Source organism: Notothenia rossii (genome assembly GCF_949606895.1).
Source record: "Notothenia rossii genome assembly, chromosome: 3".
Classification (NCBI taxonomy): domain Eukaryota; kingdom Metazoa; phylum Chordata; class Actinopteri; order Perciformes; family Nototheniidae; genus Notothenia; species Notothenia rossii.
In genome coordinates this window covers 18,727,630-18,753,244 of record NC_136901.1, presented here as the reverse complement: position 1 = coordinate 18,753,244, position 25,615 = coordinate 18,727,630, and the positions used below count along the sequence as shown (strand labels likewise).

Genomic DNA, 25,615 nt, shown 5'->3' with positions numbered 1-25,615 from the left:
AGAACAACTGTCATATATCCATCTTGTTATTTATGTTAAAGATTCTTCTGGTGGTGTTCCCTTTCCGGTTTTGGACATCAAAGCATGTAAACATGTCACAGTAGAGGCACAAAATACAAATATCAACTTTATTTAAAATGATATTTGGACGTGTCAATTTGTGACGTATTTCCATTGTTTAATTCAAAGTTGTTCAGCATTGATTCATCCTTACAGTAAGGTTCTTTTCATGTATTCAATGCATTTCTAATTAAAATGCAATCACTTTGTTGCATATCTACTCTTATCCAATACATCTTGTGTTCATCTTACAGAGAGAACAGAGGCTGTGGTTGAACCAGAAGGCCAGGTCAGTACGGTTTGTTTCATTGTAGGGTTATATATCTAGAACTGACTCCAAGTGTATGTAGGTCATTGTGTTTTGGTGTGTGTGTGTGTGTGTGTGTGTGTGTGTGTGTGTGTGTGTGTGTGTGTGTGTGTGTGTGTGTGTGTGTGTGTGTGTGTGTGTGTGTGTGTGTGTGTGTGTGTGTGTGTGTGTGTGTGTGTGTGTGTGTGCGCGCGCGTGTGCATGTGTGTGTGTGTGTGTGTGTGTGTGTGTGCGCGTGTGTGTGTGTGTGTGTTTTAACACATCCAGGACCCCAGCCAGTATGTGCTGAGTCAGATGGAAGCCCTGGAAGTGGAGCAAAATCATATTGATAACAGAGCGGGTGTGGTCGAGAGGAAACTCAGACAACTGCTAGAAACAGGTAGGATAATCGTAACGTATTTTATAGCTACACATGTGTGCACCATATATGACATGCATTACGAGTTATGGATTATCAAGTCATATTTATGGAAATGAAATACGCATTGTACTTATTTATAGGAAGAAATTGTTTTCAAAGAATAACGTGTCATTTTAAGGCCCAATTACTACAGGATACTGTGCATGTCACCAAATGTTCACATTTTCCCGTATTACAATAGTAAAAGCCAACATTTACAAAAATAAATGATACATTTTGATGTTAGCAGTTCTGATCGTACTACTGCATTAACTTAATTAGAAAGTAGTAGTAGAAGGGCTATAAATGACAGAGTTGTAATGTCATTTCTCCTGCAGGCAGTGACAAGTTGGAGGAGGAGAGGTTGATTCAGGAATGGTTCATGCTTGTCAACAAGAAGAACGCTTTAATCAGGAGGCAGGACCATCTGCAGCTGCTGTAAGATTTCTCACACCGCTGGAAATATGTGTAGTATACTATTCAATGTACAGTACATATACATCTCATTGCATGGTCCATTAGTACCAGTTGTGGCGCTTCTGATAAATTCGTTTTTTCTTGTCATGCATATTGTAATGCATCTCTTTTGATTGACAGGCTGGAGGAACAGGACTTAGAAAGAAAGTTTGAGCTGTTAAACAAAGAGTTGAGGGACATGATGGCGATGGAAGGTAAGACTTTAATGCTTAACGTACATTGCCTTAACAACATGCTGGAAAAAAGTGAATTTATTTATCAAATGTGGATAGAGAATTTCTTGCAAGAAACTCCAGTCAGTCACACAGAGAGCATACAGTCTGCAGAGTGAAAGATGAAGAGTAGAGTTTGGGTTGCATGTTCAAACACAGATAGAGGAGAAAGGGAGGGGGGAAGCTTGGGGATAATGAAAGGGGAAGTTAGGGAGTTAGGGAGGCCATGTCAGGATGCTCTCAGTTCACCTGAGGTGAAGGTCATACTGTTGGTGCACATAGAGTGAAACTAACAGCACTGCAACACATCTTCTTAATAAGGAATTGTCCCAAGTTTAGCAAAGAAGTGTGAGAAGTAGCAAATATAGATTAACATTAGCAAATAAGAATCACACAATGATATTATTAAAGTAAGTAAGTGAGTATAATATGTTTCTATTACAATGCTCATACTGTAGCCGTGTGCTCCTCTTGACTTTCTGTCTCATTCCATGGAATTCAAATGCAAAGTCTCTATAATCATTTAGGAAGTGCTTGAAATATGTGTGACTGCTTCTCTTTCGTTATTTCTAAAACCTCCTGCCTTGACAATGCCAACATACTTTATATAACTTCTTCTTTTAACAATGGATAAAGTTGATGGGCAGCTTTCTGGGGATTGGAGCGTTTCCCCCAGAATGTATAAAATGGGGTTCAACTTAGCACTAAAAATCATAAGAGCTTGTTAATTGAATGATTTCAAACTGACCAAAGTTGGCCAAAACAAAGTTACTTTTAATTAGTATATGCACTAGTATATGTACAATGCAGTCTCATCCATAGATCCATTTGGCTGCTAATAGCTAATACTTCACAGGGAACCTCAAACATTATTTTTAAGACGTTCCCTGATTCCCTGAGAGGCCAAAATAAATGTTCTTGAAGAACAGATTACACCTTTTTTTTTGTTTAAACAGGTGGGGCAATACTGAACTAGTTGCAGTAACACTTTTGACAGGATTCTTTTTAAAGCAAATACAGGTGTAAAATGTATAGGCCTATGTATATTTTGAAGTGTATCTGGTTGTAATACTCATTCCGACCACAAGAGGCTGAGTGCACCTCTACCCCATGTTGTACATAGATAAAAACATTCATATGTTAATAATATAAGTTTTAGGGCGTCTGTGTGCTTAAGTGCAAACTAGTTATTTTCCCCCCAAAACTATTTTTGATCATCATTTCATATTGTTCTTTTTTTATTGTCTTTTAATATATTTTTTTTGCACACATTTTTTTTGCACAGCCCTCCATTTTAAAATATAACACATTGCAGATTGTCATGTATTGCACTTTTGCAAGTTTTTTAGATTTTTCATTTATTTAGTATATTTGAATTTGGTGATTTTTTTGAAATACTTCTCTTTATTCTTTTTGAATGCTAAATAGTTTTCTTTTTAATATGTTCTCTTTATAATAGTTATATCTTTGACCTTCTCTTACAAATGTAAGATCTTATTTCCTTGTGTTGTTTATGTTTGCATAATCATTCACTATACCTGTAAAGCGTTAACAAAATAAATCTACTATTATTATTATTATTATTATCATACGCCAAAGCAAAGTCCTTGTGTGAACATAGTTGGCAATAAACCTGATTCTGATTCTGCAAATAATACCTGCACAGCTCCAAGTTCTGATGTTCTCTTTGAAGCTTATCATTCTCTCTCTTTTTTTCTCTCTCTCTGTTGTCTATACAGAGTGGCAGAAGAGTCAGGACCAGAGACACAGAGAGCAGCTGCTTCTCCAGGAGCTGGTGTCCCTGGTCAACCAGAGGGACGAGCTGGTCCAGAACATAGACGCCAAAGAGAGAGGGTGAGACACACGAACAGTGAGGTGACCTGTCTTTATCATTTGTCCCACACATGTACAGTAGCCCATGTCCTGCATTTGATTGACAGTTGCCCGTCTTAAACTTGGCTTTAATCCAATGGCTGTGTAGAAGACAAGAGAGCGCATCACCATCAGCTGTATCAGAGGGTAAATTAACTCATGGGTGTAGTCTGTGGAGGGCGACTCACTGGAGTTTTTCAGACATTTGCCAGAGTTTTGTTTCAATTGTGCATGGAGGGGAATACGATTTGAAGCAACACTACCTGCGAAACTCACAGAAAGATAGATCAAATAAATATATTGCCAGGATTTTATTTTAAGTGACTACAGGTGTAAAAACATTGAGTGTTTTGAAACATTTGCCAGAGTTTTGGTGAATCCGGTTTGATGCTTCATGCACAACTCAGAGAAATGCCCGGCTCATAAAGAAACATATAGATCTATGGATACATTCCTTGTGAAACTAAAAGAGGATAACAAAGCAGACAACGTAACAGTCTGCTGAAATAGTGAACATTGACCACGCTGTGCAGCCCTTTTAGTCACACAGGTCAGGTCTTCCAAAAGAACACAGAAATATTTATGGACGATAGTTTGTTAGGAAAAATCCATTCAAACCAAATATATTCCTTCACTTTTTTGTGCAAACAATTAAACCCTAGTGAAGCATTGTTGTTAATATTTATAAGCTTTTAGTTTCAATAGACATTTTTGTTGGACAGACATCGTATTTAAATCTAAGCTACCTCTTGTCCTTGCAGTAACATGTCCCGCATTGTCCCGCTCATACGTACTCTTTGTCCCACATGTGGCATGCTGGCACCTGGTAATAAAGTCTGTCTGTTGGGTGGGGAAATAAGGGTGGTACATCAGTTCATGCATACATAGACCCCTCTCTCCTCTTCCTCAGGGCTGTGGAGGAAGAAGAGCGCCTGGAGCGAGGCCTGGAGCAGCGGAGGAGGAAGTACGCCAAACAGCAGAAAGAAAAGTGTGTGATGCAGTGATTCTGTCAGCCTCCAGCAACAAAACGGTCTCACTACCTGAAAGAAAACGGGGAAGACACAACCAGGAACGGTGCGGTCGTGTTGGTCCCCCTGCTGTCAGGCTGATTGGTGTGGTTTTAAGTCGGCAGTCAGAGGATATTTATACACAGGAAGTTACATGTGATCAATAGGAGCTGGATGTGTTTCCAATGGAGACTCGGATGGCCCCAAACCACAGAGAGGCTATGTTTAGGCTCTGTAACGACATTTTATTTTGGTTTGTTTCCCCTTTTTAAATGTGCAATCAAAGTGGGCAGTAGATTTATTTCCTCAAATTCAATGTCCATGTCCATTTACCTAACCCAGGATTCAGCACCCGTTGAGCAGAAGCCCTTCAGAGCCTTCACCGAGCTGCTTGTTCGTCCGGACCGTGTGCTTTGCTGTGTTTATAGTGAATAACAGATCGTGAAAGTGTGTTTGATAAAAAGTGTCTGTATGAGACTGTAAATGTTTGGGAGAGATAAGAGCTGGCTACGGCAGGAGAGAGTCGGTTGTTATTAAGGTTCGGCAGCATTTCTGACATGTTGTGAATTGTAGCTGCAGACTACCTAGTGCCAGACCATTCATAAAATCTGAGATTCAGCAGTTCCTGGTGACTGTTAATCACGACAGGGTCAGAAAGCCCTTCAAAAATACCATATTGAATAGCAAATCTCTCACAATGTAACGCTATAACACACTGCTGTTACCTCCTGAAACCATTTCTATCAATACTTTTGGATCCTGGATCTGGATAAGGTCTGTTTAAAGGGACAGTTTACGTACAAAAACAAACGTAAAACATTTTTTCACTGCACAGAAGAAAGCATGCGAGCAGCTCAAGGTTGCGTGAGCTATCTTACGCCACAGCTCCCCTGAACGGACGACTGTCCCTTTAATTCACATTTAAAAACAGCAAGGTTCAGAAAGCAGATTGTAGTTAAGGGTAAAAAAGGACTTAAGGTTATAGACAGATTTTGATCATGTTGAGTGAGTACAACAAAGTGTGTGCAAAAACAAGTATAGGTCACCAAAATTGCCTTATTAAAGGATGTTTTACATTATGAAAACAAACGTTTAACCACCCCTGTTTTAGGCTAGAATTTTAACGCATGGCAAATTCCATTGAAAATGAATTTCGCTCATGTCCTGTCCATGTTTGAATATTTTCATTGTTGAAAAAATACATTTAAAATGTTACGTTTAAATGTTTGCATCCTATTGTATGATAGGATAACGTTGCAAATTGAATGCAAGGATAAGAAAAGCAGCCATGGGACGGATCAGTTATTCTAAATAACTTATTGGAATGATTGAAAGTTTTACTATTTATTCAAGACAACTGTAAAATGGTAATTGTTGTAACCAAAGCCATCGCTTAGTGCAGCATTTCAATGTGTAGAGAATGTTCACACAGGAGCATGTGTCCTCTCTGTAAACTGATTCATATCATGACATTGATATTTCTATAGACTTGTACATTTAGGATGTTTCTTTTGCCGACTATTAGGAAAATGTTCTGATACGTGTTTGTTTCAACACATTCAATGAGTCCTGACATTTATTTTTCCTATTCAAGAAATTCGAAATACTTTTACATTATGCAAATGTGTTTTTGTAATTGAAAGCAGAAGATGTGAATGTCTCTCATGATCTTTGTTAGCGCAATATCAACATTAGCTTAAAGTGTTGTTGCACTTTGACTTCAGTACGAGGATGTTCTGTGATGTTTTAGGCCTGAGGTTTTGTTTTACTTTTTAAAGTTTGCAGTTCTCATGTTGCCAAATTCTCTGGTGCGAGCAGCTCCGTGCACCTCGTGTGTGAAGTGGTTACAACCTGTTTAAATGATTGCTATTTTTTGTGGTTTTAATGTTGCACTTGCACTATTTGTAAAGTCTGGAAAATACAAATGATTGAATGCCTTATTTCATCTCATGGATTTTTATCTCATGGATTTTTATTTAATAGAATGTATACTTTCGCATTATATTGATATCATGAATTGATAAAGGGTTTGTTCAGCGTGGGGAAGTGCTAATGTTGGTCTTTTAGCTGCACTGAAACATGTATGACTTTAATGAAATTTATTATGTCAACAAATTACACATAATTGTATTAGATTAGTTGAAAGAAATATTAAGTTTAAATAAAAAAACATTAGGCTCCACCTAACATTATTGCATTCAACTAACCTAATACAAATTATGAGTTACAAGTTGGCATTAAAGTCAACGTTTTAGTTTTTTCAGACTTTCATTTAACTTCTTAGTAGTCAAAGAAATAACTGTTAAAGGTCCCATGACTCATGGCCATTTCTACTGATCATAGTTCCATTGTTGAGGTCTACTAGAATAGATTTACATTGTTCAATGTTCCAAACTCACATTGGTTTCTCATACAGCATCTCTGTATAGTATGTGTATTCACTCTCTGTCCTAAACGGCTTGTTGGAGCTCCTGCCCCCCCTGCGGATTGGTCCATTTGGGCCTGGGCAGGTCTTCTCTGTGTTAGAGTTTTACTCGCTACAGGGTGTACTTTGAGGGTTTGTGACTCTGCAGAACGTTTACATGCACAAGCTACAGAACACAAGAGGACGGGTAATAACCGGAAAAGCACGAGATGGGCCCTTTAACTGAGTCTAAACTAGCTAGCTGGACATGTTTCTCCAACTCCATTCTTGTGTTTTAATTGCTAATCTTTCATCAGAGGCTAAATTGTCATCACACTTATATCACGTAGCTTGGCATTGAAAATGGCATTAGCATTTATTTGGAATCAGGTTTCTGGCCATCCAAGTCCAATGTTCTTTTTAAGTTCTTCTTTCCGTCCGTTCAAATCAACTATTTCCCAACCTTTTCTCTGTTCAACTATTACCGCTGAGCTGTTTTAATCTTCTGAGAACAGCTTCCTCCTGCTGCTGGACACAAGTTTCATAAGAGTACTTGGAATCAACTACATGATAAGTGGGCTCAAAACAAAAGGAAGTTTTTAAAAGTGGTCAACCCTCAACAAATGTCTATTTGATTTAATGAGAAATGTTTTGTAATGAAAATGCCAGTTTCTCATTCCATTGAATGATATGATGACACTCTTTAGGTGTTAGTGGCTTTAAGTGTGTTTTCAGTTGCAGACAAATAAATGAGAGATCTTATATTTGTAGGTTGATGTGCCAGCGCTGCAATGTAGACGGAACAAAACATGTCTTACAATCAGGTTCAAACTGCAGTAAGTTAACATTGTGTAATCTTTTCAGTCCTCAGTTTATTTGAGGGTGAAAAATACTCTTTAAAAATGCATGACAGAAAGCTACAATTATTTAAAGTCAGCATTACCAAAGAGATAGAAAATAGAAATAGGAAGTGAGAAAGTCTTGCCCAATACTGCCCATAAAGGATTTTGGCTTTGGGAACTAAAACTAAATACAGATGTTTTTTTAGGGTTAGGGTTTAGTAATAGTATACAAGTACTAAATACTTGTATACTAGAGCTTAATTCAAAGAAATTACAGTTTATTACAATTGTCTTTATGCATTGAGAATTAAAACTTGTTAATGAATTTGTGTACGATTCTAATTTTTAAAATGATCGTCATTATCCAAAAGTGTCTGTATTTGGAGAAAAACACTATTCAGATGTAATGTATATATATATATATATATAGTAAGGATATCAGTGTATTCTGAAGTATACTGTCTTATTGTATCGTCAATAGCAATAATAGAGGAACTCCAGTGTGGGAGGCGACATTCCTTTGAGTCCAATCATTATAAGGAAATGTAAACATTGTTTCAGTGACTCCCTCAGTGCAGACTGACAGGCTGGATGTGAACTCTGGCAGGCGTAGATTATGATACTCATTTCTAACACACTGTAAACATGGCTGTTAGTAACACTACACTGTTTACACCCCGGTGTGTTTGGCATACTTTACTCCTATTGTGGATCCTGCTGTGGGAAGCCGGCTGTGAAAACCAATACCAAGCAGAGGAGGGTGAGTGTTTCACATTTAATTATTTGACACAAATGTATAATCGTATATTTAATCTCTGTGGGACATTACACTGGTTGTCAGAAAGTGGAACATGTTCTAACTGTTGCCCCTGCACACCCTAAACCAAAGAGTTAGTGCATAAGTAAAAATAGAGTTAACTTCCCTTAGACAAAGGTAGCCTATTATTGATGTTAAATTACAGTATTGTGTTTTTCAAAGATGATATAGTATATTGAGCGTGTTATATTGTCTAGTGTGAAGGCAGTGATAGAAGAAGATCTTATGAGCAATAAAGCATGGAAGGTTAACAAAAATGCTTGCAAACTTATTGTGACATCATCAGCAAAAGGTTAGTTTAAGCTTTTTAAGCAGCATTTTAATGTTGGAGCTGTGGAGGCAATTTAATACTGTTGGTTACGTTATAACACCTATAACAATCTGTAAACCAATCATTTGTTTTGTATATAAGATTCGTCTTTTAAACGTACAATAGTACAGTATTTAGCAGATTTACTTTGCAACATGTTGCCATTTCTTATCTGCAGTATGTGGTTCAACCCCATCATGTTTACAGTCTGAGCTGATGGGAAAGTACCAAGGATCTTTACCTGACAAAAACATGATTTTATTTATACAGGTTTTATATACAATCCATCAATTGATCATGTGACTTCAAGAGGGAAATATATACAGTATATACATTACCATAAATGTAAGATACATAACAACCGTCTTTCTTAACTTTACAAAATATTCAATAATTGTATTTGATCATTGTTAGGAAGTGTTTTAATTGGTTGAAATTAATGATAGGTCGTCTTTTTTGACCTCATTTTTTTACAGCAGTCGATTGAACTCTATTATGTCTTCTAATAGCGACAGACCTAACTCATTCATATGTCAATTTGGACTTAACACTTAATATCTTTCCTTTAACGGAAACATTCTGGTAAGATTTCCATTTTGTTTTGTTTGTGCAAATGTTATGCAACTAAAATCAATGTTATTGCAACTGTAGAAAGAGGAAGCACCCTCATAAGGAAAAGCTGAAAGCATTTAGGAAATTGTAATTGTTGTACTAAATCAAAAGAAGCCAGTACTAAAGGAAATATGTGACCCCAAGTAATGATCCAGCACAAATGTTACGATTTTTTAGTCTTTATAGATGTTTTTTTTTCTTATGAAACGCCTGTTGTCATTTTGAAAATGTCCAGCATAATTAAAGAGTGTGTTGTTTGCTCTCTCCCTGTTTAGTGGAGATTTTCCATTCTGATAAACAGAAATCATTGGAATGGAAATCTGAGCCAAACGAAGGGGTAAGACGGGATGCGAAATGACACATTTTTGATCATTCTAATGCTTGTTTCATGCGCAGTAAAAGGTTTAATCCATCATTAAATAATGACGATACAAGATTGGACCCAATGTTAAATGCTAACTAAACACGTCAGTGTATTTACTCTAGCTGTGTTACCACGTGTGAAACCTGCCTGTGTTTCACATAACGAAATATAACTTAAATCATAGGATATGAATTTGGGAATTTGACCAAGATGTCATTCAACAAGAACTCCCAGTTAATGAATAATCACTGTTCAGACAACATCGAATGATGAGTACCTTATTATTTATTTGCTTATTCCACTTTGTTGAGTCCCATCAGGATTTTGTGAACCTGTAGTTCTACTCTGCAGCTTTTCAGCAAGTATACATTGTTTACATGTTGTTAGTTTTTGGCCGGCCTATCAAAGTATACTGACTTAAATTATGTTTTTTAATCCGTATATTAATATCATATATTCAATAGAAATACTCTAGGTATACGTAGATACGTACATGTGTACTGTTCTGTTTTGTATACTTTTTGGTCTACATTGCTGCTATGATCAAATGTTTTCCCAAACTGGTATCAATATGTTATCTTATCTTCCCTAACACCCCAGTGGACTTCAGTTAACCTTGCTTCAGTCCCTGTGCTTCAAGCTTGTGCAAGGCGCATGACAAGAGCTGTTTTAAGCCCGTGGATGGAGCGGAAAGATGCCCACTACATACTGATGGATATTTCCTTAGCCCAAGAACAACAGCCGTCTGAACAGCTGAGCCCACTACAAGTTCACTTTTTTGACAAAAATACACCAATTACAAGTTTTCAAAATAGTTTGACCGTCCTGAATCTTAACACCTCCAGGCCTTTCCCTGTCAATGCAGTCCTGCCATCCGGATACTTTGAGCGCAGACTGGCTCTGGGCCTGGGCCCCGTCAGACAGACAGGCTTCCAGCTGGCCTTCTCCTACTCTGGAACATGTGTGCTGCTGACATCCATCAGACTGTACTACAGGAGGTGCCCTGACATCGTTAGTAACCTGGCCTTGTTTGAAGGGACGGGGGCTGCGTCGGGTGACCTGAGGGGCTCCTGTGTGAACGGAGCTGTGGAGGTTTCTCCTCCTGTTAGAGAGTGTGAGGCGGATGGAGAATGGGGTCCAGAGCATGGAGGATGTAACTGTAAACCCGGCCATCAAGTCATTGATGACACATGTCAAAGTACGGAGATTAACTTTTTCAATTACATTACTTTAAAATATGCTGCTTTACTGATGACTAGAGAATACAATTAGATAGAAGACAGACAAGTCAGAGGAGTAGTTATGTTTCCTGACTGTACGCTTCCTAAAAGCTCCAAAGATCTGCTTGATAGATTTATTTACTTAGATTTATATATATATATATATATATATATATATAACATATATATTTATATAACAGCTTTAGCTCAAACTGTGTATGTCCGCCAGTGTCAAGTGTCAAGTGTCAGTGTCAAGACATATCAAAGATAAATGTGATTTTTTACTTTTACACAAAATGTTCTGTTCACTATATAAAAATTAATCTAAAAAGGACAATTAAAAGATCCTTGTCAGAAATAATCTTTGTTCGCAATGTTTACATAAAAAATGAACTGATATATAAAACCAGGGTCATTCAAGTACCCAACCACACACACACACACACACACACACACACACACACACACACACACACACACACACACACACGCACACACACACACACACACACACACACACACACACACACACACACACACACACACACACACACACACACACACACACACACACACACACACACACACACACACACACACACACACACACACACACACACACACACACACACACAACATCTGGGGACGGTGAACATGCACAGCAAAATGTCAGTGTATTCGGAAAATAGCATTATTACCACAGTAGAAGATAACTTCTTTTTTAACATTTAAAAAAAAAATAAAAGTTGTAGGAAAGGGCCTCACTCTATCTTTTCCCACCAGCTTGTGATATGGGCTACTACAAACCAGCCAATGAGAGTGGAGTATGCCGGCCATGCCCACAGAATAGCAAAACATATGGGAAGGGATCTGAGAAGTGTGTTTGTCTGCAGGGTTACACCCGCCTACCAACGGACCCTGAAGACCTCGGCTGCACTAGTAAGACACACTCAGTGAGTTTATGCAAATAAACTGGTGTCAATCAATATACTATTCAACTTATGAATGGGATTTGTCATCAAAGCCCACTGAAAGAAATTAAGCGTTGACTTGAATTAAATGTATTATATCAACAGATTACAAATAGTTGTATTAGGTTAGTTGAAAGCAATAATATTAAGTTGAAATAAGGTTCAACTTAATATTATTGCTTTCAACTAACCTAATTCAATAATGTGAAATCTGTTGTCATAATACATTTAATAAAAGTCAATATTTCAGTTGTTCCAGTGCAACATGGCACATTTCCCCTCAATTGTTATTGATGCAGTTTATTTTATTATTACTTGTAAATCTAATGGACAAAGGTTGTCTCCCTTGTTCTACCTGTATACATACCTTCATCTATTGTGATGCTAAGGACACTTATTTCATACGATTTTGCAAACTCTCCTCATGTTTTACTTCCCTTTGTCCCCCACAGAGCCGCCCTCTGCTCCGGTGAATCTCACAGCCCGACACCATAATGACTCCGTGCTAATGGCGAAGTGGGATCCTCCTCATGACCGTGGAGGCAGACAGGAAGTGATGTATGGCATCAAGTGTGAGAAGGAAGTGGAGTCCAGCCGTCAGTGGCAGGCGTGTGGCGATACTGTGATTTTCCTGCCTGACTCAGCAGGGCTGACCAACACATCAGTCACTGTCACCGAGCTGAGCCCCCAGCACGGATACAGGCTCTCAGTGCAGGCCTGGAATGATGCATCCACCCTGGGGGGGGCTCCACCTTCATCCACTGCCACCGTCACAATCCACAGATGTATGTAAACCCAAATAAGATTTCGACACATTAGAAAGTCCAAGAAAGGCGAGGGAAATAATGAGAGACATGTGTTAGGAAATAACAGTGTTAGGGTTCCGTTCTGGTTTCAGTTCCTAACTAAGTTTTTCCCTTTGTGATTCATTCCAGAATTGGATGACGTTTAGATGTAAAAAATGAAAAATGAACCCTTTATTTTCTAATTTTCTGTTATTTATTTGAGAAGAACAGATAGTAAATCATCACAAATTGAGTTGGCCAGCTCAGGCATCAATGCTATATATTTTATAACATTACATTTCATTTAGCTGACGCTTTTATCCAAAGCGACTTACTTGTATCTTCTTGGTGCATTCGACCAAGAAGATACAACCTTGAAGAAAACAGAATCATATAAGTACATCAGGTTTCATAGAGCCAAACCATTTGAAGTGCTACTCAACTGGCTTTAGATAAGCCAGTCCTTTATTAGTATATAAATGCTTTGTTAGTATTTTAGTGCTTAGTTAGTATCTAAGTGCTTTTTATTTAGTTTTGTTTAGTTTGTTTTTCATTGTATTGCTCGAAGTGGAGTCGAATGAGATGAGTTTTCTGTCTCCCCCGGAAGATGTGCAAGCTATCTGCTGTCCTGATTTCAATGGGGAGCTCATTCCACCATTTTGGAGCCAGGATACCAAACCCACGTGTTTTTGCTGATGGGAACTTGGGTCCGGGTGCAGCGAGTCGTTTGGCTGGCTTTTTTTTTTATTTAGCCTTTAGTTATACAGGTGTAAAATCTCATTGAGACACAAGGTCTCATTTTCAAGAGAGACCTGTCAGTGGTAACACTACCACACAAAGTTACAGACAGACAGGACACTAAACACAGAGGCAACACTCAAATACAACATCGTAAAAAAAGTAGTCATTGAAATCCATATACAGTACAGTACTGTGCTGTTGTATTTACTGTATAGTGTCCTTACTGTAAGGTCATTATTATATGTACAGCACTTTGGCTCGAACAAAAATCGTTTTAAAAATGCGTTATATAAATAAAACTTGATTTGATTTGAGTATTCAGATATAGCAGTTGCAAACACCCATAGATGATTTCTCCAGCTTTTTTAAAATGAGTTTAAAATCCGTGATGGGTATCAAAGTGGTCAGCTTAAGTTCCTGCTGAAGTGTGTTCCAGGTCGAGGGGGCAGAGTATGATATGGCTTTTCTCCCAAGCACCGTGCGTACTGAGGGGACGGAAAGAGTGATGTCATTTTGAGATCGTAGTCTATAGCTGTACTGTGTGATATGTAAGTGGATATGTAGAGGGGCAGCAGTCCAAGCATAGCTTTATAGATGAGTTTGTACCAGTGCAGTGATCTGCGCATTGATAATGATGTCCAGTTGACTAAAGCGTACAGCGTGCAATGGTGTGTGAGGGGTTTACAGTTGGTTATGAACCTCAGAGCCCCATGGTAAACAGCGTCCAGCAGATGAAGGGAGTGAGCTGAGGCGTTCATGTACACAACATCCCCGTAGTCCAAGAGCGGCAAAAATGTGGCAGCTACAAGCCGTTTCCTCGCATTTGTGGAGGAGCAGGCCTTATTTCTAAAAAAGAATCCCAGTTTGAATTTCAATTTCCTTAAGAGATTGTCAATATGTGGTTTGAAGCAGAGATTTTCATCTATGGTGATGCCTAAGTATCTGTGGGTGTTAACAGCTTCAATGGGTTGTGCTGTGCAGACATGATGCAGGGAAGAACAGTTGGTAACTTTTTCTTATTGGAAAACAACATGACTTTTGTCTTATCTGAATTTAACACAAACCTAAGGTGGAACAGATTTGACTGAAAAGTGTCAAAAGCAGACTGCAGACGTTCAAATGCAAGGGCAACAGTGCTAGCACAACAGTACACAACTGTATCATCTGCATACACATGTACAGAGGCATCAATACTTTGACCCACATGATTTACTGTATATAAATTGTAAAAAGGGTCGGTCCCAAGACCGAACCTTGAGGAACACCTCTTGGCACATTAAGAAAGCTTGAGGAGAGACCGCTGAATTTTACACATTGCTTGCGATTTGAAAGATAGTTTGCAAACCAACCAACAGCTTGGTCAGACAGGCCTATATGGGATAACTTCTGGCACAGAATTCCATGGTCCACGCCACGGTATCAAATGCCTGGGATAAGTCTATAAAAAGGGCAGCACAGTAGCTCTTTGCGTCCAAGCCTTCAACAATGTCATTCACTACTTTCAAAGCAGCCGTTACTGTACTGTGCTGCTTCCTAAAGCCTGACTGGTGAGGAGATAGAATGTTGTTCAAGCTTGAATATTCTTTGATTTGATCATTCACCAGCCTTTCAAGTACTTTAGCTAAAATAGAGAGCTTGGAAATTGATCTGTAATTATTCATCATCATGGGATCACCACCTTTCAATAAGGGGAGAACATTTGCAGTTTTCCAAACATCTGGAATGAAATTGCTGGTTATAGAAAGATTAAAAACATGACACGTGGTTTGGCTATAATATCTGCAGCTAGCCGTAAAAAATAAGGGGGGAGGTCGTCCGGACCTGCTGATTTTTTGGGGTCCAGGCACTTTAGAGCAGGGGTGGGGAACCTTTTTCCTTTCAAGGGCCATTTCAATTTTTACAACATCCTCCGAGGGCCGTACAAATGATTGACCTCTGCTTAAAAATACTAAAATCACAGCCATCATCATTTCGCCTTTCTTTCATGCTGTGCAAAGAAAAAGCAACCTCTTAATCCAGATATCTTACCATGACACGGTTGTGGCATGACCACCAAAACAGAAAGATATGGACACAAGATGTGTGCAAATGTATTTAGTTTCCTATCCATGTGAACATGATTTAAGTGGGGGGGGGGAGGACCTATCCTCCTCTAGGGTGGTCAGGGGGGCATGCTCCCCCGGGGAGATTTGTTTTTAAAATGTTGAAGTTAAAAACATCAATCTGGTGCACTTTGAGAGCAACATGAAGAGATCTATGGATACATCTCTCAACACCCATATGAAACAGAACTGTAAGCAGATTTCTTTTTCTTTACGGATATTTTACAAATCACTCTCCTTTCAAACTGTATTCTTGTTTATTAATAACAACTTTTTTTTTTACTGTCATATAGTATGTTATACCCGTTTACTTTATTCTCTTATTTTTGTATAACTATAATGATCATATAAAGATGTGCCTTTACCTACTGGTTGTAGAAAAAGCTTGTTATATTCGTTAGCATAGCTAGCTAACCAGATGCTAATAACAACAAAATGATTGACTGTATGATCAGTATGACAGATGAACAGATCGCCACTGGGCTTACAACTAAAGACACAGCCACGCAAAAACTGTGGCATGTGCTTATGGGTACTGCAATTTGTGAAAGTTCCGGAGCGACGTTCCGGTGCTCTCCGGCAGAACTACACCCCTGTAAGACGAGATATATACCACGTGATGACCAGGTGAAGACACGTTAGGCTCGTGTTTTGTTCAAGGACCCTGACCTTGGCCAGGAAAAACAGGCTTGTTTAAGTTTTTTGGGGTCTAGATTTCTTAAATTCTTTTCTTTTTTGCGTGTGTTTATAAATTACCTCGAGGGCCGCATCAATTGGTCTCGCGGGTCGTATACGGCCCGGGGGCCGGAGGTTCCCCACCCCTGCTTTAGAGCCTTACAAACCTCCCCAACATTGAAGGGCTTGAAGGAGAAAGTGTGGCTACTGGAGGCATGACTGGTGGTGATGGAGGGAGATGATTTACCAAAAGATAATGTGTCAAACAAGGAACTGGAGGCAATAAAATGTTTATTAAAACAATGAAGCATCTCTGTCTTATTTGACACAGGGGTGGATTCAACAACAATGTTAGGAGGCAGCTCTAAGGAGCGAGAGCTGGCAGAGAGGGATTTTATGGTATGCCAAAATCTCCTAGGATCGTTTAAACTGTCTGTGGTCTGGGATAAGTAAAAATGGCTTTTGGCTTTTTTAATGGAAGCAGTACAGCGATTACGCAGTTGACGAAAAAGAAGCCAGTCAGCCTCAGAGCCTGACTTCCTCGCAGCAGCCCAAAGCAGATTCCTCTTGCGTAAGACGGCTGCCAGATCAGAAGTGAACCAGGGGGTATCACGGCCCTTCACCCTGAACCGGCGAAATGGAGCATCTAAAAAATAACTAAAACTGTCATAAAAATACTCTTCCAAGCATGGTCGATATCACCAATCAACAAAATACGATCCCATTTCAAATGAACTAAGTCATGAAGAAAGGCTTGCTCTATAAAGTGCTTAACATTTCTTTTCAGAACAACACAGGGTTCGGTACGGGGGATTTTGGTATCCCTAATAGCACCAACTAGACAATTATCACTTAGGTCATTGGCAAAGACCCCGGATGCAGTATATTTATGGGGTTGATTAGTAATTAAAAGATCAATAAGAGATGATTTTTTTAGACACCTGGTGTTAAGACGAGTAGGACTTTCAATTACTTGTGTAAAATCTAGAGACATACAATGAGCTTTAAAATCATCAGACACTGGTGAAAGCCAGTCCCAGTTAAAATCACCTACCAGGATGATTTCCTTAAACTGTAGTTGAGATAAAAGCTGCATTAGTGAGCAGAAAGCAGTGGTTTCTATATGAACAATAAAAAATACAAATAACCTTTCACAGACAGCTCTATCATAACTGCTTAAAGTAAGGAAGACATTTAAACTGTTATTGGCCGTCACAGGCTGCTGTAAACTAAACACCACTCTCTCTGACAGAACACCTCACTGAGTGATTGAACTCATGTCTAACTTTCAGGTTTCTCTTTCCAGCCGCAGACCCCATGTCGCCTCTTTATGTGCGTCGCTAAGTTCCTCGTACTACTTGTGTACTTTAAAGCGGCTCGGCATCGTTTAGAATTTGCGAGAGACTTTTCAAGTTGTCCGTCTTTCTTGAAAAATCCGAAGTGTTGCCAAACGTTTGATTTGTAGGTATTTTTCGTTGCGCTGTGTTTCTCTTTCTCCTTGACTTCCATGTGTGTTAATACCTGAGACTCTCGGCCTCCGTAGTGCGAACCAAAGATCAAAGACCGTCTCTGCTGAGTGCTGACAAGATGAGGGGATATGATATGAATGAATCGTTTTTTTACCGATGCAAAGACGCTACAATCGATGCATCGCAGGTTCAACCCAAACTGTAGCCGATGTGCACTCTTTCAACCGGTGCACTCGCATCTTGAACGTTTATGCCTGTGCACCGATGTTAATCGGTGAATCTTAACATCCCTAGTGCAGCAAGATTATGTTTTACGTAAATCGCCACGCCACCACCTTTCCTGGGGCGGTCCGAACGATAAATATTGAAGCCGTCACCCGACATCTTTATCCAATATTTTCTTTGAAAGCCAAGTCTCAAACAATAATTAGATCAGCTCCTGTTGACTCTGACCAAATTCACAACATATCCATTTTGGGAAGCAAGCTGCGAGCATTTACATGGATGATATGTAACCCAGACAAGTTCTTAAAGTCCGTCGGGGTATTACATGCCATTAAAGGACCAGGATTAGGCTGAATACCAGACAGAAGTAGAAGCAACATGATTAAGCACTTCTGCTTGAATTTCGTTACAGTTGGGAGACTAGAAGAGTTAGAAGAAGAATACTGGCAAAGGGCATCTGTACCGTTTCCCACGGTGAAGGCCCAAGGAAAACAACCGATCTCGCGAACCCAGGGGCAGTAATTCCAATGAGAAACATTTCCAAAACTAATCACATGCGACAACCATCCATTATGTTGATGGCCCAGTATGGATGTCACACCATCTGTGGTAACCAGCCGCGGGCGTAAAGAGTCTGGGTTGCCGATAGCATAAAACTCCATGCCACGACAAGGCAGAGGAACACAGGAAAATACGCGATCATAATAGCCAGAGGGGAAGAGCGGGGCAAGATCCACTCAGCAGGTAAGCATAGGCCTACCCGATCCGCCGATGGAAGCCTGTCCTGGATAGACGGGGCCCGGACTACTGGCCTTACAGGGCTCTGCGCCGGCGATGACAGTTGGCAGTAGCCTCCACACGAGCGAAGCCCACTCTGTGTTGCTAGTGAGTTGAACGGGGCTCGGTCCTCCGCAGGAAAACACACCAGGCCTTGGTCCGGAGAAGAAGATCTCTATATTCTTATAATTGTTGACATTAATAACTAATTTGACTGGATTATATTTTAAAGCAGCCCTCCCACGCTGCATGCAGCTGTAACCCTGATGTCACAGAGCTCAGACCTCGGCTGTAATCCAACATTCCCTGAACGCCACACTGAAGTTGGCTGATGCAGAGTGGAGTGCACGTACTGGGGTGTACAGTTTAACCATGTCCTGGATGTAGGAAGGGCCAGATCCATTCGCAGCATGGTACGCAAGTACCAGTGTCTTGAAGTGGATTCTAGCAGTTACTGGAAGCCAGTGAAGGGAGCCGAGGAGCGGCGTGGTGTGGGAGAATTTAGGAAGGTTGAAGACCAGACGAGCCGCTGCATTCTGGATGAGCTGCAGAGGTCGGATGGCACATGCAGGTAGACCAGCCAGGAGGGAGTTGCAGTAGTCTAGGCGTGAGATGAGGAGAGCCTGGGCCAGAACCTGCGTCGCTTTCTGGGTCAGCTGGGGACGTATCCTCCTGATGTTGTAAAGCGTGTATCTGCAGCAGCGGGTTGTAGCAGTGATGTTTGCAGTGAAAGACAGTTTGTTATCTAGGGTCACACCTAGATTCCTTGCAGTCTGAGTCGGGGAAACAATAGAGGTGCCAATGTTGTGGGACAATCTTTTCCCGGAAGGAAATGCAGTTCAGTCTTGTCAAGGTTGAGCTTGAGGTGGTGAGCAGACATCCACTGAGAGATGTCAGCTAGACAAGCAGAGATGCGTGCGACGACCTGGGTCTCTGAGCGGGGAAAGGACAGAATGAATTGGGTGTCGTCACCGTAGCAGTGGCATGAAAAACCATGCGGGCTAATGACTGATCCGAGGGAGTTTGTGTACAAGGAGAAGAGGAGGGGACCAAGAACAGAGCCCTGAGGGACCCCTGTAGATAATTGGTAAGGGTCGGACTCGGACCCTCTCCAAGTTACCCTGTAGGTGCGGTCTTTGAGGTATGAGGTGAGGAGGGAAAGTGCAGAGCCTGAAACTCCAAGTTCTTGGAGAGTGCGAAGGAGGATCTGATGATTCACCGTGTCGAATGCAGCAGACGGGTCCAAAAGGATGATGAGAGAGGAGAGGGAGGCTGCTTTAGCAGTGTGCAGTTCTTCAGAGACAGCAAGGAGGGCAGTTTCTGTTGAGTGACCTGCCTTGAAACCAGACCGGATCCAGAAGGTTGTTCTGATGAAGATAACAGGAGAGTTGTTTAAAGACAGCGCGTTCAAGTGTTTTAGACAGGAACGGGAGGAGAGAGACAGGCCTGTAGTTTATAACATCAGAAGGGTTGAGAGTGGGTTTCTTTAGGAGAGGGTTTACTCTTGCCTCCTTGAGACTGTTTGGAAAGTGACCAGAAGTTAGAGAAGTGTTGATGAAATGGGTGAGAAACGGTAGAATATCAGGAGCGATAGTCTGAAGGAGGTTTGAGGGGATAGGGTCCAGAGGAAAGGTGGTAGGACGGGCAGAGGTAACGAGGGTAAGAACCTCACTTGGAGAGAGAGGGGAGAAGGAGGTTAGTGTGTGGGTGAAAGGGGGGTCTGGTGACCCAGCGGTGAGTAAAGGTGAGTCAGAAAAAGAAGAGCGAATATCATCAACCTTTTTTTCAAAGTGGTTAACAAAGTCGCTTGACAGAAGGGAGGAGGGGGAAGGGGCTTTTGGGGGGGTCCAAGGGGGTGGAGAAGATGGAAAATAGTTTTTGGGGATTGGAATAGGAAGATTGGATCTTATCTTGAAAGAAAGTGCTTTTTGCCTGAGAGATCGAAGCAGAGAAAGAGGAGAGCCTGATAGGTTAGGAGGTCGTCATGGTGTTTGGATTTCCACCGTTTCCGCTCTGCTGACCGAAGGATGGTTCTATTAGCACGCAGTGCGTCATTTAGCCAGGGAGCAGGAGGGGACTGACGAGCCTGCCGACATGTAAGAGGACAGAGAGAGTCCAGAGAGGATGAGAGAGGAGAGAGGACAGAGAGAGTCCAGAGAGGATGAGAGAGTAGAGAGGAGAGTTTCTGCAGCAGAGCTTGGAGGCAGGAGTTGGAACGAATCAGAGGGAGGGAGGGCTGAGAGCACCGATGAGGCAAAGGTAGCGGGGGAGAGGGAAGGGAGGTTACGGCGGACAGGTGCAGAGTTAGAAGCATGGGCGGATCTAGACAAATATTCATGGGGTGGCAAAAGGGTGGCAGGAGAATTTCAGGGGTGGCATCCCCTGGCAGAAGCATATGCTGATTTAATCGCAGTCATATCAATCAATGTTAACTTGGAAAGTCACAATATTGATATTTTAACTCAATAACATTAGGTGACATTATTGTGGCACATCAGTAAAGCCTTAAATATAAATATATAAGGTGGCACACGTCATTTAATGAATTTTAACTGAATGAGTTGGTTTAACTCTTAGACCAGCAGGGGTACCAAATATGCAGACTGCTGCAAAAAGTACATTAATTAACTGTCTCATCGATGTGTGTCTGTATGAATATGATAATATTAACAATCATATTATTCATATTAGCTGTCAATTATGATTAACATATTCAGTGTTATTATTAAATAAACTATATTTTTTAGAGGAGTTAATGATGAACGTTCCTCAAGATGCTTGCTCACCCTCCTTCAAATTTGAAAGACCAGTAATTACTATCATAATTCAAAAGAATCAAAGGAACAGTTCAGTGCCCCACAACTTCATTTCAAACAGTTACAACCTTGACTTTACATCAGAAAGATCAAACATTAAAGAAATGACTAACTGCATCAGTTAGGGTTAAAAAACGTGTATTCAGCTAAAACATACATCGCTGAAGTTATTATCCAGTGGAAAGCCCTTACCTACTGGCCTAGTTAAATCAAAGTGGTTACTTTTCTTTGGCTGGGCAGTGAAGTTTTCCACACCGTCTTATTTGACTTTCTCAGGACTTGAAACTGTTTTTTGGGGGCAGACCCCCACAAAGAAGAAACATGTATTTACACATGTAAGGTCATCTTCTTAAAAAGTTTATTATTCTCATCGACTCATCCGTGACCAGAGCATCAAGTTGGCATGCCTATAACAGCTGAATGTGGCGATTACAATCTTGATCAGCAAAACGCCACACAAATTTAAAAATGTAAAGCTATGGTGCGTTTTGATTCAATGCTGAGTACAGCCAAACTTGACAGGCTCTTCTCTGTCATAGTAGACCGCAAACAGTTGCGGCACCAGAGTATTTGTGTTGGGTAATCTATGGTAGGGCTAACCCATACAGTGGTGGGGCTCAAGTCAGTATTTGCAATGTAATTACATACACGCTCCCCTTGACAGTGAAACGCCATGCGTGAGATTTAGATTATTTCCCTGTCTCAATCCAAATTGAACTGTATGAAATAAAAAGGCACATTTGTCTTGTAGTAAATAAAAAGGGCGACCTGGAGCCAATCCTGCAATTTCCCCACAGGTGAAAGAGTTGACATGCCGAAAACCCAACCCCTGCAGGGGGGTCTGGGGGGATTCTCCCCCAGGAGATTTTTTGAAATACTAACATCAAATACACATTCTGGTGCTCTCTTGAGAAGAAAAATAAATAAATATATATTACTACACGACGTATTTAAAAAAATGAATGCCATTTTAGTTGTTTGTTACTTTGTTCTGAAAGCTGAACCTGCTGCTCCTCATAGAGAGGAGAGGGAAGAGGCTGTGTGAATTACTTTACATTGTGGATAAGGGTGGATAGCCCCCATTGTTCTGTGTGTCAAAATGAAAGACAGCCCACACACCTATCAATTATCAAACCGTGGGGTCTTATAGTTGTACCGATGTATATAGAGATGTACTACAGCAAAAGTATTCTCCGTCGGGACTTCCTGCAACAACACCACGCCGTTATCGTGATTCTGATTGGCCAGAAGACATTATCAAAGATGTTCTATTGAGAAGACGATTACTACGTGACAAAAGTTTTCAAAACCGTTTCTAGTCTTCGGTATTTCCAGACAAGTGGCTACTGAAATCAATCTTACTATGCTGTCTGTGCAATTTACTCCGCGCGAGTTGGCAGACTTTGTTATGCTTACTTTAACATCATTTTTCATGGTGGGGCTAAGCCATTTATTGGTATGGCTGTAGCCTACCCCAGTCATACCCTGACCGCAAATACCTCATTCCTTCTGTCCAGTGGGGATTTTTTTACTGGGTGGACGGGGTGGTGGGTGGACGGGAGACACTGGCGCTCGTGAACTGTCAACGGGGGGCGGGGGGGGGGGGGGCTTGGGGGACCTCTGTTTCGCCTGTCAGCGCAACTTACATGATGCTGTCAGCGAACCGATCCGGCCTTTCTGCGCGACTATCACTCAAATGCGGGACATAGTCTCAATGTGTGGGACGCGGGACAAATAATAAAAATGCTGTGTGTGCAGTCCCGCACAGTGCGGGATACCTGGTCACCCTTCACACACGGTTCTGCCCCTCACACGCTTCAAATCAAGTTGCATAAATGCTTGAGCTACGTTTTTATTATAATTAGTGTGAAATATGCCTATTATGTTTTCGTCATTAATACAACAAACATACACTTGCAACTGATAACACTGGCAATGATTTTAGATGTATTAGACCAGGGGTTTTCAAAGTGTGGGTAGGTGAGCCTCCCCTCAGAGAACATAAGAACAGCCGCGCCCCCCCTCCCAATTATTATTGCTGTTATTATTATTATTATTATTATTATTATTGTTGTTGCTATAATGCAGGGGTATTCAATTGCATTTCAAAGAGGTCCAGTAAGAGAAAATGTAATTAAATGCTCTGTTTTCGTTGTCTACCTTCCGCCATTTGAAATTACTCCGACTGTTTCTCTCCTCTTGTCTCGTCTCTGTGTGTGTGTGTGTGTTTGAATCTATCGTGCTGACTGCACCGATTTGATTGGCTAAGTAGCGTCACCTCCTTAAAACATTAAACAATAACTTTTTTAAACCTTTTTATTTTTATGTTTTAAACATATTGTATAAGACTCCCCCACTACTTGGACTATTCCTTGCACCCCTCTAGAATAAGCCCGAATGGTCTCAACCATATTGCATCAGTAACGTGCACTTGTTATTATAACAAGATCGCAAGGACACTGGTAGCGATCGGAAAATTGAGTGTTGTTCAGTTTGTGTGTTGTGGAACATGCGTGTCCGTGCATGAAAATATACCACACACCCAATTACAATTGCATGTTCAATTCACTACCCTGGAAGTTAATACAGTTGTTAAAGTTGGAACAGCCTGTGGACAGCCGTTCTTCCTTGCATGTCAGTCGTCGACACCTTCTTACAGAGGACAGGCACATCTAGCTGCAACACGACCCGTATATTTCAGCACGCCGTGTTCTCAAGACATATTTTTTTTAACATATTCAACATGGTGGATAAATCCTTATATGCTCCCGGCAACACACTGAACGTCAACTTTGCCTCCTTATGACACTCACCCCTACTTTAGTGGGAACAATGAGTCTGCGTCTTTGATGCACACAGGAATAAACGCAGATCATACTCTGGCTGCAGCCTTTACCGGTACTTGCTTTTGATCAAAGTCAATGCGGAAAACCTGCACTCACACAGGTAGGTGGAGGTGAAGGGAATGAGCACTTTTACAACCTTTTTGGCGAAGTGGGGGAACTCGGTCTCCACAGACAGCCACAAGTGGGCAAGTGTCACTTTACTCGTCTTTTTCTCGTTCTTTTGTGTCTCCCGCTGCGCCTCCCCTGAAGCTCTCTGGCGTCCCCCAGGGGAGGCGCGCCTCACACTTTGAAAACCGCTGTATTAGACTATTAAAAAAAGAAATCATGCTTCAAATAAGTGGGGGTACGGCGTACCCCCGCGTCCAACGCCCACTACACCACTGCTTCTGTCTACTTGTATCCGAAATGCTTCTCGTTTTGTCCTTCCGTTCAAATGAAATCGCCGCCAATCATATTTCCAAGCTCGCGCCAGGGGGGAGAGGGGTTACAAGGCTCGCGTCTTGTGCTGTATTCACTTGCACTCGGACATTAGAGATTTTCTCTAATAAATGTCCGATGAGCCACAACTTTTCTTTCAAAACAAAGCTGCCAAATGGGGTGGCAGCTGGGGTGGCAAGGCATTTTTCTGAGGTGGCAGCTGCCACCCCGTGCCACCCCGTGCCACCCCGTAGAACCGCCACTGGTTAGAAGAGATTAGTTTGTTATGTTTGGAAAGGGGTAGAGAGAATGAAATGAAGAAGTGATCGGATGTGTGGAGCGGGTTTACAGAGAGATTAGAAGTAGTGCAGTTCCTTGAGAATATGAGATCAAGGACATTGTCAGCTTTATGAGTTGGTGGGGATGGAGACAGTGAGAAAGCAAAGGTGGTTAAAAGAGATGTCAGTTCATCTATCTTCCCTGTCTGGAGGTTGAAGTCTCAGAGAAGTACAGCGGGAGGGCCAGTTTCAGGGATGTGTGAGAGGAGATTATCTAATTCCTCCAAGAAGTCTCCCAAGGCGCCTGGTGGACGGTAGAGAACAACAATGGTTAATTGTATATGATGGGTTACTGTGACGGCATGGAATTCAAAGGTGGAAGGAGCGAAGTTAGGTAGGTGAAGAGGGAAAAGCTCCATTTGGTTTGGAAGAGAGCAGGAGACCAGTGCCACCTCCTCTGCCAGTGGGTCTTGGTGTATGGGAGAAGGAATATGCTGTGGAGAGAGCTGCTGGGGTGGATGTGTTGGATGGAGTAATCCAGGTCTCAGTGAGAGCAAGGAAATCCAGAGACTGCAGGGAAGCGTAGCCAGAGATGAAGTCAGCCTTAGG

At 41.1% G+C, this 25,615-nt stretch overlaps 2 protein-coding genes across 11 annotated transcripts in view; both read left to right on the top strand.

Annotated features, from left to right (window-relative positions):
• ehbp1l1a (EH domain binding protein 1-like 1a) overlaps window positions 1-6,275 on the top strand; it is a 59,107-nt gene extending 52,832 nt beyond the window's left edge. For all 6 annotated transcript variants that reach the window (XM_079671699.1, XM_079671703.1, XM_079671704.1 and 3 more), the window contains 6 exons: window positions 315-349; window positions 635-746; window positions 1,106-1,205; window positions 1,365-1,438; window positions 3,196-3,310; window positions 4,239-6,275. In XM_079671699.1, coding sequence (XP_079527825.1) covers window positions 315-349; window positions 635-746; window positions 1,106-1,205; window positions 1,365-1,438; window positions 3,196-3,310; window positions 4,239-4,332 — 530 coding nt within the window. In that variant the 3' untranslated portion in view covers window positions 4,333-6,275. The remainder of the gene's footprint in view (window positions 1-314; window positions 350-634; window positions 747-1,105; window positions 1,206-1,364; window positions 1,439-3,195; window positions 3,311-4,238) is intronic.
• Window positions 6,276-6,411: 136 nt separating this feature from the next.
• The window catches only part of LOC307033304 (tyrosine-protein kinase receptor TYRO3), a 56,024-nt gene continuing 36,820 nt past the window's right edge, over window positions 6,412-25,615 (top strand). Inside the window, exons 1-6 of one of the 5 annotated variants that reach the window (XM_079671710.1) lie at window positions 6,412-8,341; window positions 8,979-9,053; window positions 9,596-9,657; window positions 10,285-10,882; window positions 11,688-11,843; window positions 12,328-12,660. In XM_079671710.1, coding sequence (XP_079527836.1) covers window positions 8,227-8,341; window positions 8,979-9,053; window positions 9,596-9,657; window positions 10,285-10,882; window positions 11,688-11,843; window positions 12,328-12,660 — 1,339 coding nt within the window. In that variant the 5' untranslated portion in view covers window positions 6,412-8,226. Of the gene's footprint in view, window positions 8,342-8,376; window positions 8,691-8,978; window positions 9,054-9,595; window positions 9,658-10,284; window positions 10,883-11,687; window positions 11,858-12,327; window positions 12,661-25,615 lie in introns of those variants that run through there. The other 4 variants (XM_079671711.1, XM_079671712.1, XM_079671713.1 and 1 more) reach the window with 4 other exon arrangements.